The sequence below is a fragment of the Cricetulus griseus genome (genome assembly GCF_003668045.3).
Source record: "Cricetulus griseus strain 17A/GY chromosome 1 unlocalized genomic scaffold, alternate assembly CriGri-PICRH-1.0 chr1_0, whole genome shotgun sequence".
Lineage (NCBI taxonomy): Eukaryota > Metazoa > Chordata > Mammalia > Rodentia > Cricetidae > Cricetulus > Cricetulus griseus.
Genome location: NW_023276806.1, coordinates 239,782,517 through 239,803,006, shown reverse-complemented (window position 1 = coordinate 239,803,006; position 20,490 = coordinate 239,782,517). Strand labels below are relative to the sequence as shown.

Here is a 20,490-nt window from a genome sequence, read left to right as displayed (position 1 = left end):
TCCACATATTAATTGTAATAACAGTGATATTTTAAAGTATAATTACCTTTTAGTTTATGTCTGCTTTTGAATGTTCATGTCATCCTAATGAGGAAAAACATTCAGGAACTCAAGCAGGTCAGTGTTCAGCACTTAAATAGTAAAAGAAAGTACAAAACTTCAGAGGTTCAGGAAGCAGCTTGAAATCATGGGCTTTTCTTTCATTTTATGAAGTGTGTGTTATGGTATGAATGCTTTGGTATGTATGCTATGCTGTGTATGCTCATGTGTGTGTGTGTGTGTGTGTGTGTGTGTGTGTGTGTGTGTGTGTGTGTGTGTGTGTGTAAAAATATACCAGCTCAGACTGGAGCTGGAGAAATAGAGAGGAACATACCAGTTGACTACCCAGACCTACATTCTTTCTGTAGAATAGCCAGATGAAAATACAGTATGATATACTTCATGTATTCTTTCTCTTCTCTGTAAAGCTCTTTTTCTGATTACTGTGCCTTCCTGGATTTTTTAATTGAAATTTATTTATAAGGTAGCACATACATACCATATTACCAGTGTGAATATCATAGTATAATTTGTGGGATTTGGTTATCTCCTTCCATCATATGGGTCCAGGGATAAAAATCAGATCATCGGGTTTAGCAACAATTGTCTATACCCTTGGAGACATTTCACCAGTTCCCTTAGTTGTTTTAACCTGTACATTTCTGTGGCTGTTTCCCCTTGTCCTTTATCACTCTTGTCTTCCTGTGGGTTGGCTGTGGGGAACCAAAATATTTCCGCTATGAAATATTTTTGAGATCCAGCCTTTGGTCTCATTAAACATGGAGCACTGGAAAGCTCCAGCCCACTATTGTATTGTTAATACCAGTAAGGCTACTATTGTTTACCTTGGCCTCAGGGTAATATGCCTCTTATTTGCATCTCTGTGGATCTAAACATCTAAATAGGCCCTCACCTGGGCATGAAGAGCAGAGGTATGTGAGTAACTTATGAGGACAGAAGGTTAAGAGTTAGGGGCAAATGACCAGAGGAGAGAGGAGAACAAAGAGAGATGGTTCCCTGGAGGTCATGGCAGGACAGTTAAGAAACACCAGAAAAATAAAGAAATGACTCTAGTTCTACAACATGGAACTGAGAACTCTCTGAAGATGACAAGATGCCTGTGTTTGGATTTCATCGCCGTTGGGTTGCTAGGAGCTTCCAGGTCCACACACCCCCACTCAAGTAGAACCTCATGGTTGTCATGGGTTAAAGCTAAGACATGCCTGGCCACGACAGTTGGCATAGACTCTACCCTCATCAAGAGCTCTATTTTGGCATAATTAAAAGGGCCAATAGCTTACTCAAAGACTGCAAAGCCAGCTCTTCTTGAGTATAGGTTTTGGGAGTCTTTTAAAATTAACAACCCTGAAAACTTGGGAGAAGGGTGACCTTCCTACCCGATCAGAGTTAGATTCATGCACAATAACCCACACTCCAAACATTTTGAGATGTATGTTTTAAATGAATTATTTTTGTATCCTTGCATCCTCATTATGTCTCTTTGTTTCATAACCGCAAGGCTCTCAAACAATTAAATGGCCCTGTTATTGCAAGACAAAGAAAGTTACACTGTCTTTCCCTTTCAAGAACCCTTTACTCTCAAGTCACATAGTTTGGCACCTACAAGGACTCTGCCCTCCTATTACTTAAAAGAATCAGATTTCTAAACTTTGTCTATCCTCTTTAACTTCTGTTTGCAAAACAACTAAGTCCTTACTGAGTCTGATTCCTGTTTCTAATGCATGCTTAAAAGCATAGAACAAAATCCATTTTTGGATGTGAAGTAAAGTCCAGATCAGCTGCTTCTGATGAGAGAGCTTCTCCCCTACAGGCTCAGTCTCCTTCCATCTTATTATCTACACATTCATTAAGCCACTTCAACCTCCAGAATCAAGAGCACAGTGGAGGGTTGTTCATGGGAAATTTGGAGCTCTCTTATACTGGGTATACTTTTCTCTTTCAAATTGCATTAGTTAAATCTAAGTCAAACCAACCCTAGTTCTGTCTTGGTGATCATTTACAGTAAGCATAAAAATTGAAAAAAAAATCTAATTTTCCATTACTACTACTACTGTTTATTATTATTATTATTGTATGTGAGATGTACGGCACAGGCACCATGGCACATATATGGAAGTCAGAGAACAACTTTGTGTTATTTCCCTCTTTCCGTCTTTACTTGTGTTCTAAGGATTAAATTCAGGGCATCAGGCTTGCTGAACAAGTGCTTTTACCCACTGAGCAATCCCAGGAGCTCTCTTGACCACTTTCATGGCAAATGTATTCCATTATTTGATTTCACACCCTCTATTCCTGTGGAACAGGTTTTATGCTCATGTTTTTCTTTCTGGCTTCATATCACACATCATTCTCTCTCTCTCTCTCTCTCTCTCTCTCTCTCTCTCTCTCTCTCTCTCTCTGTCACACAACACATATGCACATGCACAAACACACATCTGACTTTATTAATTTTGCTGGTTATTTTGTTTTACAAGCAAAAATGTTAATATTCAAAGCAGACACCCACAACTAATCACTGAATTGAATTGGAATCCAGTCACAGAGGACGAGTGAAAAGCAAAGGGGTCCAGACCAGGCTGGTGAAACCCACAGAAACAGCTGACCTGAACATCGGGGGAACTCTTGCTCCCCAGACTGATAGCTGGAATACCAGCATGGGACTGATTCAGACCCCAGGAACATGGGTTTCTGTGAGGAAACCTCAGAAATCTACAGGACCTCCTATAGTAGTTCAGTACTTATTCCTAGCATGGGTGTGGACTTTGGGAGCCCATTCCACATAGAGGAATACTCCCTGAGCCAAGACACACAGGGGTGGGCTTAGGCCCTATCCCAAAGGATACAATAGACTCTGGTGACACTCTATGGAAGGCCTTACCATCCACGAGGAGCAGAAAGGATATGTGATAGATAGGGTTTTAGTTGGGGGGGGTAGGGGAGGACAGGAGGGAGAAGGGAACTGGGATTGTCATGTAAAACAATCCTGTTTCTAATTCAAATAAAAAAAGGTTGAAAATAAAAGAAAAAATTTATTTCTAGAATGATCTATGTGTCACAAATAGCCCAAATGGAAAAAAAAATGGTTTTTTGTTGTTCCTTTGAAACAAAGACAATGTGCAAGTTTTTATTGATGATATTTTTTGTTTTTTATTTCTTTTACTTTTGAAATTATAACTACATCATTTTTGCCTTCCCTTTCCTCCCTCCAAAGCCTTCCATATACTTCTTGCTCTCTTTTAAATTTGTGACCTTATTTTTCATTAGTTGTTGTTACATGTATAAGTGTGTATGTATATATGTATGACCTGATCTGTATGTAAACTACAAGTTCATCTTCTCCTTTCTCTTCCATTGTTATTCAGCTATACAACTCATTTTGGATGAACTAGAATGCCCCGAGACAGCAGATGTGGTTTTCTTTAGTGAGTGTTTATTTTAATTAAAATTTCATAGTATACTTCCTACAGATTTTATATTTTTCAATTAAAGGAAGAATAAATATAGAATACATATATAAGAACAAATCAGTATTTCCATTTATTTACAGTCAAAGATCTTGATTTTGATACTCCTTTTTGTTTACACATTTTCTTCTAAGTTATTGTCAATTTCCAGTTAAAAATAAAGGGAGTTTGAGAACAGACAACAGAAGAAGTTAATGAAAGAAGAAGTTAATGAAAACAAAGCCCTGATAATTTCATTACTTCATATACTATCATAAAATTTTCTACTTAAAAAGGCATAAAAATAGAGAAACATTTTTTGTAGACTCCTAAATGTTAGTGACTTCACACTAAGGAAGACTGTTAGTGACCAAACAGATTCTTTTTTTATTTGAATTAGAAACAAGATTGTTTTACATGTCAATCCCAGTTCCCACTCCCTCCCCTCCTCCCCTACCCCAGCAAATAATACCCTACCTATCACATATCCTTTCTGCTCCCCAGGGAAGGTGAGGCCTTCAGTAGGGGGTCATCAGAGCCTATCATATCCTTTGAGATAGGGCCTAGGCCCACCCCACGTGTCTTGGGTCAGGGAGTATCCCTGTGTATGGATTGGGCTCCCAAAGTCCATACCTAGGCTAGGGATAAGTACTAAACTACTACAGGAGGTCCTGTAGATTTCTGAGGTCTCTTCACTGAAACCCACATTCCTGGGTTCTGGATCAGTCCCATGCTGGTATCTCAGCTATCAGTCTTGGGGCCAAGAACTCCCCCTTGTTCAGGTCAGTTATTTCTGTGGGTTTCACCAGCCTGGTCTTGACCCCTTTGACCATCACTCATTCTTCTCTGCAACTGGATTCCAGTTCAGTTCAGTGATTAATTGTGGGTGTCTGCTTCTACTTCCACCAGCTGCTGGATGAAGGCTATAGGATAGCATATAAGATAGTCATCAATCTCATTATCAGGGAGGACATCTCCTCTGTTGCTTAGATTGTTAGTTGGTGTCATCTTTGTAGATCTCCAGACCTTTCTCTAGTGCCTGAGTTCTCTGTAAAACCAAAATGTCTCCCTCTATTATGTCTCCTTTCTTGTTTTCTTCTATTCTTCACCGACTCAATCTTTCTGCTCTCTCATGTCCTCCTCACCACTCCTCTTCTCCCCTTCTCATTCTTCTAGCTCCCTCCCCCCTCTTCCCTTGCTCCCAATTTGCTCAGGAGATCTTGTCCCTTTCCCCTTCTCCAGGGGACCATATATGTCTCTCTTAGGGTCCTCCTTGTTTACCAGCTTCTCTGGCAGTGTGTATTGTAGGCTGGTAATCCTTTACACTATGTCTAAAATCCACATATGAGTGAGTACAAACCATGTTTGTATTTTTTTAATTGGGTTACCTCGCTCAGAATGGTTTCTTCTAGTTCCATCCGTTTTCTTGCAAATTTCAAGATTCCATTGGGTTTTTTTTCCCACTGAGTAGTACACCATTGTGTAAATGTACCACATTTTCTCTATCCATTCTTTAGTTGAGGGTCATCTAGGTTGCTTCCAGGTTCTAGCTATTACAAATATTGCTGCTATGAACATCGTTGAACAGATGTTCTTGTTGTATGAATGTGCTTCTTTTGGGTATATGCCTACGAGTGGAATTGCTGAATCTTGTGGTAGACTGATTCCCATTTTCTTGAGGAGTAGCCATACTGATTTCCAAAGTGGCTGTACTACTTGGCACTCCCACCAGCAGTGGAGGAGTGTTCTCCACATCCTCTCCAGCATAAACTATCATTGGTGTTTTTGCTTTTAGCCATTCTGACAGGAGTAAGATGGTATCTCAGAGTTGTTTTGATTTGCATTTCCCTGAGAAACTCAATGCAATTCCAAACAGATTCTTTTAAATTTCTCAGTTCAGAAAAGTGTGGCATGTTGCCCAGCCTCAATATGACAGTTTTACCTTGTCTTACTGTATCTAGTTTTATTCAGTATGGCTGTCTTCTCTTAGAGGCCTATTCTTTTCTAAAGAGGAAATGGAAGAGGAATGGATCTGGGGGAAAAGGGGTGGGAGGAATGGAGGGAGGGGAAACTGTAGCCAGGATGTATTTATTGTATGGGAGAAGAATCTATTTTCAAATTTAAAAAAAAATAATGTTTTACAACGTGAGGCATAATGCCAAGCAAATCTATTGAGCCATATATAAACTAATTTTTTTTGATTTTACATGAAATCATTGTAGCCAAAATCAAAACTGATTTTATCAAGCTTAGTATTTGTTTGGCTAGATTTGGTTTGGAGTTTTTGGTGTGAGTACTTAGTATTGTCCCTATCACCAACCTTAATTAAACAACATCTGCAGTGGGAATTTTAAGTTCTAGTAACATACAAAATAAAACATGGACCTCTGTTTATCATCCTCAAAATTCAGATTTCTGAGTAAAGCAATATGGTAATAATATTACTTTAATTTGAAATGGAAGTTTCTCTTTCATTGGAAAATAATTTGGTGCTTTAAGATGTTTCCTCCCTACTATGTCAATAGCTTATTTTCAAACTTTACATTTCATAAGTAAATGTTTACTACATTTTTTTGTTTATGTATTTCATTCCTGCATGCCAGAAGACACATGTGGGAAATAGGAGAGCTAATTGTGGGTTTTCTCCTTCTATCATGTAGTTTCAAGAGATCAAAGTTGGGTCATCAGTCATAGGAGCAAACACCTTTAGCTTCTTGAACTGTCTTGTTGACCCTCATAGGAGAATTTTAATTAAAACATTCTCTAAATTTAGAAGAAGGGTCATTTTTTTTTACTTTAATGATGCTATGTAATGTAAATCAAACCAACAGTTTCCAATCAGAGACTTGTCTATACAACTGAATTATAGTTGAGCAAGAGGAAAAGATAATCTATAGGTCTGTCTGTCTAGTTTATCTTATCATCTATCTTTCATCTATCTATCTAAGATCTATCCACTTATCTATCTATCTAATCTTTGTTTTGTATATGTGTAAGGTGTAAGATTGCTTTGTCACTGGATTCCACCTAATATGATTATAAATTGATAAGATAAAACACTGGCCTTTAACTGTGATATAACTGTGACATAAACATATTCTGTGCGTGTGTGTATGTGTGTGTGTGTGTGTGTGTGTGTGTGTGTGTGTGTTTGTATGCCCTTGTGACAGCATAAAGTATAGTAAAACTTTCAAGAGAAGAAAATGATAGGGGTGAATTGAAACTTAGATTTTGCAGGCAGCAAGAAAATTTTTACTTAATTTACCCCTTTACTAAAATGTTCTTGCTTTTTTCTATTTTTCATTTTACTTGTGTCTTTACCTTAGCAGTCTATACATATAAACAATGTTTATTTAATATTATATGCTCTTATAGTTACATAGTACATTATTCTCAAAATGTAAAACATAAGAATAAAATAATACATATTTCATGGGGATTAGTGAACTCAGAAAATTGAGATAAAATTAAACTAATATAGAATTTAAATAGTCTCATTTATCTATGCTTTTAAATAGTATCATTTATTCTATGCTTTTGAATCATAGAAGTTCTATGATGATTCAGAATGTTTACTATATGATTTTCCTTAGGCTTTTAAATATTTTGAAAACTTCTATTAATTTTGTTTTTCACACACACACACACACACACACACACACACACACACACACTAAAGGAAAAAGATAGATAGATAGATAGATAGATAGATAGATAGATAGATAGATAGATAGACAGGCAGGCAGACAGACAGACAGATAGGTTATTTTTTCCTCTTGCTCTATTATAGTTCAGTTATATATCCTTGGGTTTATCGCTTTGATTTATTTTTGAGATTCAGACTACTGCTCACCAAACTCATGACTATGAGCTCATTCTTTCAATTCTTGCACAATACAAATAAATAACCTATCATTCTTCACTTGTAGCAATCACAGCATCTCATCCCATGTGCACCCTCACTTTCAGAATCAAAGAAAAGTTAATTCATAGATTTCATTCTTCAAACATTAAAACCAGATACACCCCTTTTTATTTTATTTTATTATTTCAAATTAGGAACAAGCTTGCTTCAGATGTCAATCCCTTCTCCCTCTCCCTCCCCGCACCCCCCAACATCCCATGTGCCCCTAGCCATCCCCCCTCCACTCCTCAGGCAGGGTAAGGCCCTCAAAAGGGGCTCCCCAAAGTTTACCACATCATCCTGGGCCAGGCCTAGGCCCTTCCCCATGTGTCCAGGTCAAGAGAGCATCCCTTCACATGGGATGGGCTCTCAAAATCCCTTCTTTTTTTTTAAAGACCTTACATATTCAATACAGTGCACCCCTTTTAGCATATGATGAAGTCATGGAATTAGAACATCAGAACTTGAAGGTATTCGAGACTTGCAAAGGTTGGAAATCACTGCTATGATTGCTGGGATGGAAATCTTGGACTTAGTCTGTCTACACGGAATTTTCTGTCAAGAAACAACTGAAGGGGAACATGCTCCTCTTGAAAAAAACTGATGCCAGTAATTAAACTGGCCCACAACACTTCTACTTCCGACATTCTTTATTGCATAGGATTTATGGAGGGTCTAATTATCTGTCAAGTAAAGAAGGATTAGTCTCTTGGAGATTAATTAATCAACATGTGCAAATTACATTGTGGGTAAGTACTTTCTCAAAGAAAAGGGAAGCAACCTGATTAAATATGCCGCCTCACTCTTCCTCTTGGCTCTCAGGATTCTCTTGAGGGCCCTCTGAAATCTGTACAGCAAGGCATCCAGGGCATTGCTCCCATCACTGTAGTCAGTTTTCCTGCTCATGTATTTTCATGCCTTTAATTACTTTCTTTTCTATCTTTCTCCTTTCTCAAATCATATACTCACATACAGATGAACACAACTACAAGTAAAATAAAAGCCCAGACACATAGAACTGCAGAAAATCTCCAAGTAGTTGTCCCAATCTTTCCAAGTGACGGAGATTACTTAGCTGCATAACTAAATATCATACTTCAGAGATCCAGAAAGCAAATGTAAAAGTCTGCCATCCAAAAAGTATTCTTTATCTTCCCTTTGGCTACTTACAATGTGTCAAATACAATTTCTGACAATTGGGAATTATCAGTAAACAAAGGAGACAAAGCTTTTGGGTCTTATGAAATTCACCTCTATCAAAGCAAATTAAACTGTTATGCAATAATGAATAAAGACATTATAAAAAAAACTTTTAAAAGTGATGGAAAAATTCTATTCAATCAGGAAGTGTGAGACAAGAATTGTAAGGCTGGGCGGAATGGATAAGGTGAATTGTATAGATTGATCAGAGTAGGTTTCAGTGAAAACCAAAGCAGGGAAACAAAGACTACAAAAAGACCAGTCATGAAAGCACTGAGAGAGAGAAAAAGACAAATTACACCAAAGCCTGCCAAAAAATCAAATAAGATAAAAACTAGCAATCACTGTGACAAACTTGTAAATAAATAGTACAGATTCACAGAAGATACAATGCTTTTTTTCACTTTTTGTAAATTGAAATTTTTAGCAAAAATTCATAATTGACCCAAAAACATTGTTTGAAAAGAATGAGTTCCCATAAGATAACTAAATCAGAGCAAGCAAAAGCCATTGTTATCTAATAATTGTCCTTCTCTAACTCTCAGACCTGAGGTGATTGATTTAATAATTCCAAGTCCACTCAGTTTTTATCTCCAAAATAAGGAAGAAATGTAAGACCTCTATGGATCTTGCACTGCCACACATCCATAGCTTAAAGATAAAATAACACCCTTTTTCCCATTGGCTAGTAAAATCACTTTCATTATTTAGATGCTGTCTGCTTTTCCTAAATATTTAGGACTACAAATTTAGTCATTAAAATGTAAATTTATTTCTCTATGAATAATTAAACTTTCCTAGATGTGTCTAGATTTGTGTTAGCAAAAAATGGGAAAATGCTTAATGTTTAATATAATATGGTAAATGTAATCCATTCAATACTTTGAGCAGTCAAAGTGTATCAGTAAATATTTAATTTCTTTGATAATTTTATTGAGTTGACTACTCAACTCTCAAAGTTCTCTCCATAACTTCTTTCCAAGATGCTAGTAGGTAGAAAGTTATGTATATGGCTTTTAGGATGCATTGGCAAAGGATGGTATCCTCAAATAACAAAGATGTTTTCTGCATCCTTTTTGATTGTTACTATGAAATAACAGGTCTGGGTAGCCCTGAATAGATAATGTAAGATTTTAATGTCCATGTATTATTGGAGGTTTCTCAATACTAACTCTCCAAATGAACAGATAGTTAATAAACGGTGCTTTTTTGTTGTTGTTGTTTCTGCTTGGTCAAAGCTAAGGTAAATTAATAAACTTCCCCTTTACCTTCATAGCATCTGTGGAGTCCCTCTAAGGTCTAGCCTTATCTCCTGTCCAGTTCTAGTCAATCTTATCTCAGTATAATCTTTGAGCTATGGTCCTTGTAATGATCATAAGAACCATCATTCAAGCTTTGCCACCAGCTCCTCAGCCAAAGTGTAAGTTCCTCTACCAAGAAGCACATAAGAAAATTGAGGTACCAGTCATGTTATTTAGAAGTTTGAAACTAATTCAAACTAAATCCAATATTATCCCCCATTGCACATGTGTGTGACACACACACACACACACACACACACACACACACACACACACACCTACACCCTTGTCCATCTTCCAATCTCACTGACTTCACTGGCATGAGCCATTTCATGACAGGGAAAGTCACTGTATCCTTTGTGTTCTCTCATAATTATTAATCTCCCTCACCATATTTTAGCTTAAAAAAAAAAGAAAGAAACTCTAGTCACAAATCTCTCCCATCTCTCCCCTCTCTTGCTTGACCCTGGAGACTACTGGGTCTTGCATTGTTTAGTCCTCCTTCCTTCTGTTTGGAAGCTCAAATGAACTCTCCACTGTCTATATGATAAGGAGCAGGGGTTAAAAGATTTTACAGAAAATTCTCATTTGTAAAGCCTATACTTTATCATTATTTGGTTGTTGCATAAATTGTGTTCCGCAAGCCAGACACTACTATGTGGATGCCCTGGAACTAACTGTTAAGCTCCATCACTACCACCTCTGGCACAAGATGAAGGATGGTCATCCTGATGGAAGAAAACACCTCACAGAAAAATGAAAAGCAAAAAGCATCTCAACATTTTTCACAAAGTTCCTCTATTGCAAAGCAAAGCTAAGAATGAAACTCCTTATAAAATTACACATCAATTCCTCATGTGTCAAAGTAGATAAATTAGTAACAGATTGCTAAGGAATCACCAGTGTTTGGGGGACCAGGGATTTTTGTCCCAATAATCCTATATTGTTCTGTGATATTTTAATTGTATTCCAATGCTCCCAAGACTGGCAATAAAGTTATTTTTCCATCAGAAGGCAGCGTGAGCTACTACCTTGACCAAAATTAATCGCAGAGGTTTTAGAGGACTGAGGACAGATAGAGACAGGAAGTTGTAGGGCGGGGCTTAGAGAGGATCTTGTCCCTTTTAGATGGAGGAACAAAAAAGATAGGAGGGCACTGGTGGCTTCTCTGCTGTTTCTCTGCTCATTCAAATTCTTACCCAGATATCTGACTTCTGATTTTTATTGATAAAGAATAATTAGATAAATGATTCACTATATGTTCTGTGTATTGGGACCATCTAAAAGGAAACCCGGCTTACTTTACAGGGAACCAGAGAGGAAGGATATGCAGATCCTGCGATGGCTGCTCAGGATGCGATGGTAACTAAGCTCCCTCTCCCTGTACTAACCCAGTCTTTGACAGAGTGAGTGGGCTGCTTCTGATATGCCTTTCTTACACTATGATGTTGCAGGTCCTGTGGGAAGCCTGCCAGCAGAAGACAGGGGAGCATAAAACCATGTTGCAGATGATACTGTGCAACAAGAGCTACCCACAGCTCTGGCTGGGTAACTAGAAACTGGCACTTTACAGCTCTTGAACTGATTGAGTGACGTACAAGTAACTAGGATAAAAGAGGGACTGTCACCCAGAAATAGAGAAAAATCAGTTAGTGCCCTGAATTATGTCTTTACACATTATGGCTCATTTAATAGCTCTGCTAAAGAATAAAACTCTGTCATTATTTAATTTTTCCAACAGTTATCCTATAGCTTTCAAATACCAACTCTTAAAATTTACATATTTAGATACATTATCTATCTCTTACCAGATACATTATCTTGTGTCTTGAATTATCTCCAATAAGCTTAGTGTGACCAGCCAATAAGTTAAGGTCTTTGTTATAGACATTTCAATTTATGAGATATCCATACTACCTATTGGTCTTTGAGATGTGTTCACATTAACCTACACTTGACTTTCTCCAAACTCTGCACCTTTCATTTCCCTTAGTAGAGAAGCAAATTAAATGAATCAAATGAAACATAGTCCTATCAGTCTTTTAAACAACAGCTTACTCTTACTCAACTATGTCTCTTTTACTTTATGTCAGTTTAAGATTAGTCCTAACCATCACAATACTTCTTCACATCTAAGTTGAAAGGGCTGAGAACTAAGCATTACCAAGGATAAAGCCAGTGGGGTAAGTTTTTAAAGTGGAAGCTTACTGGAACATTATTTTATGTTAGTAAGTTAAACTGCTAATAAGAATCTCCTATTTCTCAAAATTGCTCTTCCAAACCCTATTCTTATCCATCACTCAGAGAATTTTTGTATTTAGCTTTTATATGTAAGCCCTAGCAGAAAGTTTCCTGTTGACAAATAAATTTAGACTATTATGTATGTTCTCTGGAAATGTTTCATAGACAATAGCTTACCCAGTGTCTTCCCTCCATCTAAATCAGCATTTGAGTCAATGAGTCCTATTTGGGGTAACCATTTTTTCCCCAGAGCAGCAAGAGCAGGCCCTTAGAATCTAGGATTCATGCAGGTTTTAGCATCTCATAGGATCGATACTTGTTGCAAAGAGTAGATCCTTCATCAAAATGGGTAGTATCACTAGGAAATGCTTCAGAAAAGAGAATTACCTCTCTATATATAGTAAAATAGCCAGGGTTTGTACTTTAAGTTTATGATGGATATTTATAAAAATCTCCTTTGAATTGCATAAATTTCTTGAAGTTTTTCAGGAATTTCAAAACATCTCTGGCCAAGACATGGTAGATGCCATCAATGACTGTTATGAAGGCTACTTTCAGGAGCTGCTGGTTGCAATTGGTAAGCTGCATTTTGTGTGATGAACAACAGACCTTCCTTGCATTCTGCAGTCAATACTGACTGATTCTGAGTATATTAAATGTGCATGAGTAAGATTTAATTGAAAATTTTTTCTCAATGCAATTATTTGAATGATTCATAAACTACAGGAAAGCCCATCAGCTAGCGGTTTGATGCAATTAACTGGCAAACTGGAGACATTAATAAAGTGACATAATTTTTGAAGAACAGGCTCAAGTTTTATATGAGAAAAGAGAAGCCTCAAATGCCCTGCTGCAGGAATCAGCCTGGCACAGTTTTAAATCTGTTGAGATCATTGACGTCAACTCCCCTTTTCAGGAGCAGATAAATGCTAATAGTGTGGCTATGTTTTTGTCTCCAAGAAGAAAGGGGCTTTCAAATTTTTGCTTTTGATGTTTAATTTTACTGTCTTTAATAAATTTGCTTTCATGGCTAAATTGTATCATCAACAAAAACATAAATTGTTAATTAGTAGTGAGTTCTACAGGCATGCCCCCTGAATATTCTCCGAAATATGCCAATAGTAGAAAAGACCATTGCTCTTATTAATTGAGACTATCCCAGTGTCCATGGTTTACCGTGTGCTCTGTGGCTTGGTAGCACATACTTCAGGAAGGGGACATGAAAAGTCATTGTGAAATGTCCCATAATAGGTTCATCAGATGAAAACTCAGATATGCATTGAATAAACAATCTTCTTTTCCATTCCAAGAATGTCTTAACATCAAGCTGAGGGGTCAGAGCATTTTTATGAGATATCTATTAAGCAAGCATTCTACAAAAATGGTGGGTTTTATGAAACCCCTAAAGATAAGTGATAAAGTGGCTTTTGTCGATGAATGCTTCTGAGAAAATAAATACATATACATTCCATCAAAGTCCCAATAGATTTACTGGGCATACATCACATGTCAGCTGATTAGCAGCAGAGTTAGAATAGAACTCATCTGAATTCTCAAGACAGCCCAACTGTTGCCAACAAGCAGTGGGTCTGGGGGAACAGAGTGGACATCAGGAACACCAGGAAAGACTTATCTGCTTCATGCTGTCATAGAGCACCTACTGTGTCTCTAATTTGGGTACTGCAGGTCGAATACCAAAGCAACAAAACCAAAAATAACAACAGAAGCGCCACCCTCTGGGAGTTGACCTTCCAGAAGTGACTTGGGATAGGTTATTAGCTTTAATTCTCTCTGCAATGTAGATAAGATAAAGATGAAAATATGGTCTCATGACCGAAAATAATTACTTGAACTGAAGAGAAACTAATGATTTTATTTAGAAGAAATGGTATAGCTTCCCAATTGTTACCCATTCATGTGATGAATCTATTTACTTTTTCAAATGTGACTATTTGATGGTCTATAGTCTCAACTTATATTAACAAGGACACCTGCTGGGAAGGCTCCAGGCTGTTTAAAGCCATGGCAAGTTTAGCCAAATGACATCTAAAACTGGAGGAAAACACTTTACATTGGTTACAGCTACTCCTTAAAGGACCTCTGGTCTGGGTACAAATCTATAAGGGTTCTGATGCTCCCAAAGAGCAACTGGTCTAGACCAGTTTTAAAGACTATATGAATAGGTGGCACTTGGGAAAATGAATGGATTGTACCTGTTAGCTTTTATATTTCGCACCATATTTAAAAAATAATGATTGCCACATGTTCAGTTATGATAATTTGTCATTTTAAAATATAATGCTGAGAGAATATATTTTTCAAGAGAGTATGGCTCATACTACCATTATTCTAAGTATTGAAATTTCACTGCAATGTGATGATTCTGGCAGACTGTAAAAGTGTTCTATTTGTTTCTTAACTTATGAAGAAATACATCTTTTCATTCAAATATCTTCCTTGCTTCCTGCCTCTCTAGTTCGCTGTGTCCAAGACAAAGCAAGCTATTTTGCTTATAAATTATACAGAGCAATCCATGTAAGTACAGCACATGTTTAGAATTCATCTAAATTAATTGTTTTTATTTAAAAGAAATCATGTTCAAGTAAAAAGAAACAAGATGAATGCCAAAGCAAATTTATCAATACTGCATATGGGACTTCACACAGATTAGAGTCTGACCATTTATATAAACTCATAATCCAAATGTGTTTGTACATATTCAAAGACTCTACATCACATATATGCAAGCACAAGATACATGACAGGAAATGCCAAAACATTGTAAACTCTTAGCAAAACAAAGTTTTTTTGAAGTTTGATAGCAAAGTTCGATACGTGTTATTGCACATCCTGTAGCAGTCCATTTTAAGAACATGAACACTTAAGCTCATCAGATAATGCACACTTTCTCCATCATGTTATGAAATTGTCTTAAAGAAGAAATAGGACTAGTGAGATGGCTCAGTGTTTCCAAGTGAAATGGCTCTTGTCTCCAAGCCTCACAACCTGATTTCAATCACTGGCACCTATATGGTTAAAAGAACAAATGCAACAAATTGCCCTCTGACCTCCACAGGTACACACACACACACACACACACACACACACAGAGAGAGAGAGAGAGAGAGAGAGAGAGAGAGAGAGAGAGAGAGAGAGAGAGAACGCACACACATGCACACACACTCATGTATGCACACATGCAAATACACACATAAAACATGTACACACAACACACATATACACACCCCTGTGTATACACATATACATGCACACACATACACATATCCACACAAACCAACACATATCCACATACAACACACATAAACACACACATACATATACACATATACATACACACACATATACACACAAATCAACAAACCAACACATACAACACATACAGACACACACTCACACATGCACAAAAAATACACACATATACACACACAAACACACACACTCACACACAAATATGCACATAGAGACATACACAGATACAATGCGGACACACATGCATACACACATACAGAAACACATGCACACACACACACACACACACACAATAAATGTAATAAAAATTTAAAGAAATTTTTATTAAGTTACTATACAAATATCATAACCTTAAAATAAGGAAAATTTTACCAAATGCAATAGTGTAGTGATTTGAGCAGAGTATAAAATTTTAATGATCAGAATGTGTTATTCTTTTTTCTTTTTTTATTGAGACAGAGTTTCTCTGTATTGTTTTGGAGGCTGTCCTGGAACTCTATCTGTAGACCAGGCTGGCCTCAAACTCACAGAGATCTGCCTGCCTCTGTCTCCTGAGTGCTGGGATTAAAGGTGTGTGCCACCAATGTCCAGTGCCATCTATTCTTAATGCAATATACATACATACATACATACATACATACATACATACATACATACATTTCATGCAGAATAACAGGCATCATTATGACATTTTCATATATGTAAGTAAAATATTAACAAAGACATTTTACAGGCCAACTTCTTGATATTTGCCACCATGTTGGGGAAGTGTACTACTAATAATAACATTTTTATTATGAGTCTTATAAATAGATGTTTTCTTAACTTACACATAAGCATGTACACAGTCTCAACACCCAAGAGAAATACTATTGTTCATAGCTCTTTGCTTTGTGCAAAATAACATCTTGAACAATGCTGCAAGATAATTCAGCAATTTCTCCCCAATGAGCCATGACTGTAACAGCAGACTAAAGCATCCCCTGTGAATTACCCTGGGCAAATAATCCCAGTTATTCTGATTCCAGCTATACCCTGATTCAGTAAAGCTCATTCTAACAGCACATAAATTAAATCATAACTCTATGTATTCTAGGAAGCAAAATGGTCTTATATTGACAAGTGGTTTGCAGTTGAAGCAGATTACATATAAGTAATCCAAAAGTTCATATATAAAGAGCTGGAATATCAAAGTATTGTGAACAAAACTGTTTTTACCCCCCAAAACTTCGTTTGTCATAAAGAAACTCCAAATGACCTACATTTTAAAAATAAAAGAACTTCGTTAGGTGGTTTGTTTTAATCACCCCAAATCATACAGTGTGTTAGTAGATTGACACTCAAAACGTTCTGAAATAAAAGTTAGGTTATGCTGACTGGCCACCAGATGTCACCATTACTCTATTTCAAGGATATTTGAACATCCCTGGGGGTAGGCTTCAGGCATCCCACAGCAGTGGTATCAAATTGTTTCTGAAAGGGACATCAGTCTAAGTTGGAGAGCCCTTTACAGTACTGTTTTCTCTACCCACCTTTCCACAATTTAGGACTTTGGCTTTCATAACAAAACTGTCATCAGGATTCTAATAGCCAGAAGTGAAATCGACCTGATGACCATAAGGAAACGTTACAAGGAGAGATTTGGAAAATCCCTGTTTCATGATATCAAAGTAAGTCTTCTCGTCATGATTTAATTTAACTCACTTTTTATTCTTTCTGGACCATGAAAAAAAGCATTAACTTAAGCAACTTGATGTTGGGACCTCGAAAGCTACATATCTGACCAAGACGATTAGCTTTAAGAATTCAGACAGCTTTCGATGCATTAACAAATGTTATCCTGGGAAATCAGTGCACCCTGAAAATAAAATGTTTTGTTCTTTTCTTTTGAGAAAACACTTTGATATAATCCTAGAAAATTGTCACTCCCTATAACTGTACTTCAAGGGTTCAGTTCTCACATGAGAAACACAGGACTAACCAACTGGGTGTGGCAGTTACCTGTGCTTATACCTGCAACCTTCACACTAGAACTATTGAGGCTGACACAAGAGATCAAGACTACAATGTCAGCCCTCTGCTAAAAAGCAACTAGAGACTAGGGCAGACTCCTTGAAACCTTGTCCCTGAACACAAGCAAACAAACAAAACACTGAGGATCCGGGAAACTGTCTTTAGCTGTGAGGATGCATTAACTGTGGGAAGGATTCCTAGCTCACTGGGGAATGCCTCATAGCACCATAAAAGGCAATACAACCAGCAGAACACCATCAGCTGCTAATCTGGAGAAAGTCATTAATGTAGGAAACTTTACATGGCCAATCACCTCAGTAAGCAAAGCCTGGAAAACAATAGTTCAAAACTAAGCAAGCCAGGGTGTTATTCTGATCTTTCTAAACTTTAGTTAAATGTTTTTCTAAAACTTGACAAAAATTGAAATATATAGGTCATCAACATAATTTGAGGGCTCCATATGAAAGTAAAATTAAAATACTTAGTATTCCTCCAAAATAAAATCAAAAAGGTTTCCAGGATGGAGAGAATAGGGCATCAGAACATACATAGTACCTGAGACTGTATTAATTTATACTTTGTACATCCACATTGCTTTCAAATGAAATGTCCAGTCACAAGAAAGAACATTTTAGATTCTTGAGTTATTCAAGATATGACTCAACATCTCAAACATTAAATCCAGAAGGTTTCCCAGCCCTTTGTAGGAGTCAAAGTGTTCTAAGAAATTGATAGATCAGTTAAAATCAATCGTGTTTTTTAATATTTGATAAGATATTTATTATGTCTACCTTGAAAACCCAGAACTTTGAATGATGATCAACATGTACCATTGAGAAATAGTCAGAACTCAGTTTCTAAGTGAATGAGCAAACCCACATACACTACCTGTCATTGTTCCCAGCTGCCTCAAAGACAAGTTGGAATGATTCAAGTACTTTTAAATTCATGTCTTAATTACACAGCATTATAATTAACAATATGTTAATTGATTTTACTGATTACACAAATCATTAATATGTTAAATGATTTTATGAAGATGGATTCTATAATGACATTCATTAAGCCATCTGTTCTGGAATATTTAGAAATGATGGAAGAACACAAAAAGAGAACAAAATTGTTCTAATTCTCTAGGGTAGATACCCGGTAATGAGATTTTTTTCTAGGCCCTGTTATGGCTAGAAAAGCTTCCCCAGATCCCTACACTGAAACACTAATCCTATGGAGACAGTGTTAGGAGACTACCAGCCATGCAGGTGGAGCCAATGAGGTTGTTTCATTACCACAAAAAAATAAACAAATAAAATAAAATAAATTAAAAAAAAAATCTCCAGGATACTACTTTGTCCCTTCTGCCCTGTCAGGCTGGAGTCTATGAAGAAGAATGCTCTCAGTGAGCAAAAATAATCTGTTGTCACCTTGATTTTCCATCCTGCCTAACAGACATAAATTTCTGACATTTTAAGCCACCTCATTTATGGAAGCTGTAGGGAACTAAGATAGTCACTGTTGATCTTTTTCAAAAGCACATAAATAATAACATTTTGCTGTCAAAAAGAAGGATTTTATTAAATCAGGAATTCTCTTGTATGAAGTACACTGTGAAGTAGACAAACTCTTACATGATTATCCACTGCTTTTCAACTTTTCATTGATATATAATATGTTTCATTGATATGTGTAAGATTTTAATGATATGTAACAATAAGGGTGCATATGTGCTTAGAATAAATCTCTGTGCTCATTCATAATTGATAATAATTTTAAAATTCAGTTCTTGTTATTGGATGCCTGACTTAAACAGTAAATATTTTCAGAACTTTTGAAACACATTGACAATGCCCAGACTACATAGATTACTATATTAATGCTAGGGTACCAACTCCTAAAGATGAAAAGAAGATTCATCTTACCATTACTTATTGTGTTCACAAGTACACATTACAGCTCCATCAGCTTTATATAAAATATATTGTATTGACTATAACCACAACACTATTTTGAATAAGTTTCACTTTGAACAATTCTCAGAAAATCTTTAGACAAAAGCATTAATCATTTTGGGAAGACTACTGTCCGCATACCTCTCATACTGCAATTAGAATTACAGTTGATTCTTTGAAACATGGAGAGAGTTGATTTCTATTGCCTGCATTTTTTTTTTCTTTTCAGAATTTTGCTTCCGGACACTATGAGAAAGCATTGCTTGCTATCTGTGCTGGTGATGTGGAAGACTATTAAAATTAGCGAAGGAGGGAAGCTTTAAAAGTCTGGCAACCCTCTTTACAGACACCTCAGATATAGACAGTGGAATCTGTGCTGTTATCAACACTGAAACAAAACTCTAGAATCATATTACTCTTCTATCTCTAAAATTATTCTGAGACAAAAATATCTACTTTTGCAAATATATAATCCTGGATTTGAACCCCTTCCTCAATTAATAATGAATTAAATAATGATGGAGTAAGAAAAGCATTGCATTGGAGTATATTTTATTTAAATGTGAACTGTAAGTTCCTACAACAAGAAAGTTTGCTCATGACTGTCTTCAGTATCAGTGTGAAATCCATAAAAATGAAGTGTGTGCCCACCCTCATGGGAATTGCCTGGACTCTTGAACAAATGCAATAAAGTTGAAGTGAGACTAGAATAGTCTTTAAATTAAAATAGTCAAAAGTAAAGTGTAGCAAGAGTTATACTTAGTGGATTATTTAGTTGGGTGGAAAAGTGCTGGGGTCTGGCCTGCATTAGTCCCACCCTTCAGGGGCCACCTATTCTAGACTGCTATCTTTGGGGCTGTGATCAGAACCAGCTGAACAGTCCTAGGTCTGACCCTGAGTGGGGGAGTGTGGATGAGGGAAGGTCTAGCTAGCCAATGACTTTAATGACGAGACAGAGACATCTGGTCATAATAGGAGGGCTCCCAATCAATGCTGGAGACTACGGTTTATTCAAGCATCCTCTTAAGTAACCACCCAAAAGTGGGGGCAATGGCAGAAGACATCTGTTATCATGTATATAGGGCTGATTGGAAATATTTTCTTTAACCCTA

At 36.7% G+C, this 20,490-nt stretch overlaps 1 protein-coding gene across 1 annotated transcript in view; it reads left to right on the top strand.

Annotated features, from left to right (window-relative positions):
• The window catches only part of Anxa10 (annexin A10), a 44,862-nt gene extending 25,007 nt beyond the window's left edge, over positions 1 to 19,855 (top strand). Inside the window, exons 7-12 of the mRNA XM_027394107.2 lie at positions 11,217 to 11,270; positions 11,363 to 11,456; positions 12,631 to 12,726; positions 14,626 to 14,684; positions 16,967 to 17,089; positions 19,608 to 19,855. Of these exons, the coding sequence (XP_027249908.1) occupies positions 11,217 to 11,270; positions 11,363 to 11,456; positions 12,631 to 12,726; positions 14,626 to 14,684; positions 16,967 to 17,089; positions 19,608 to 19,676 (495 nt within the window). The 3' untranslated portion in view covers positions 19,677 to 19,855. The remainder of the gene's footprint in view (positions 1 to 11,216; positions 11,271 to 11,362; positions 11,457 to 12,630; positions 12,727 to 14,625; positions 14,685 to 16,966; positions 17,090 to 19,607) is intronic.
• The last annotated feature ends 635 nt before the right edge of the window (positions 19,856 to 20,490 follow it).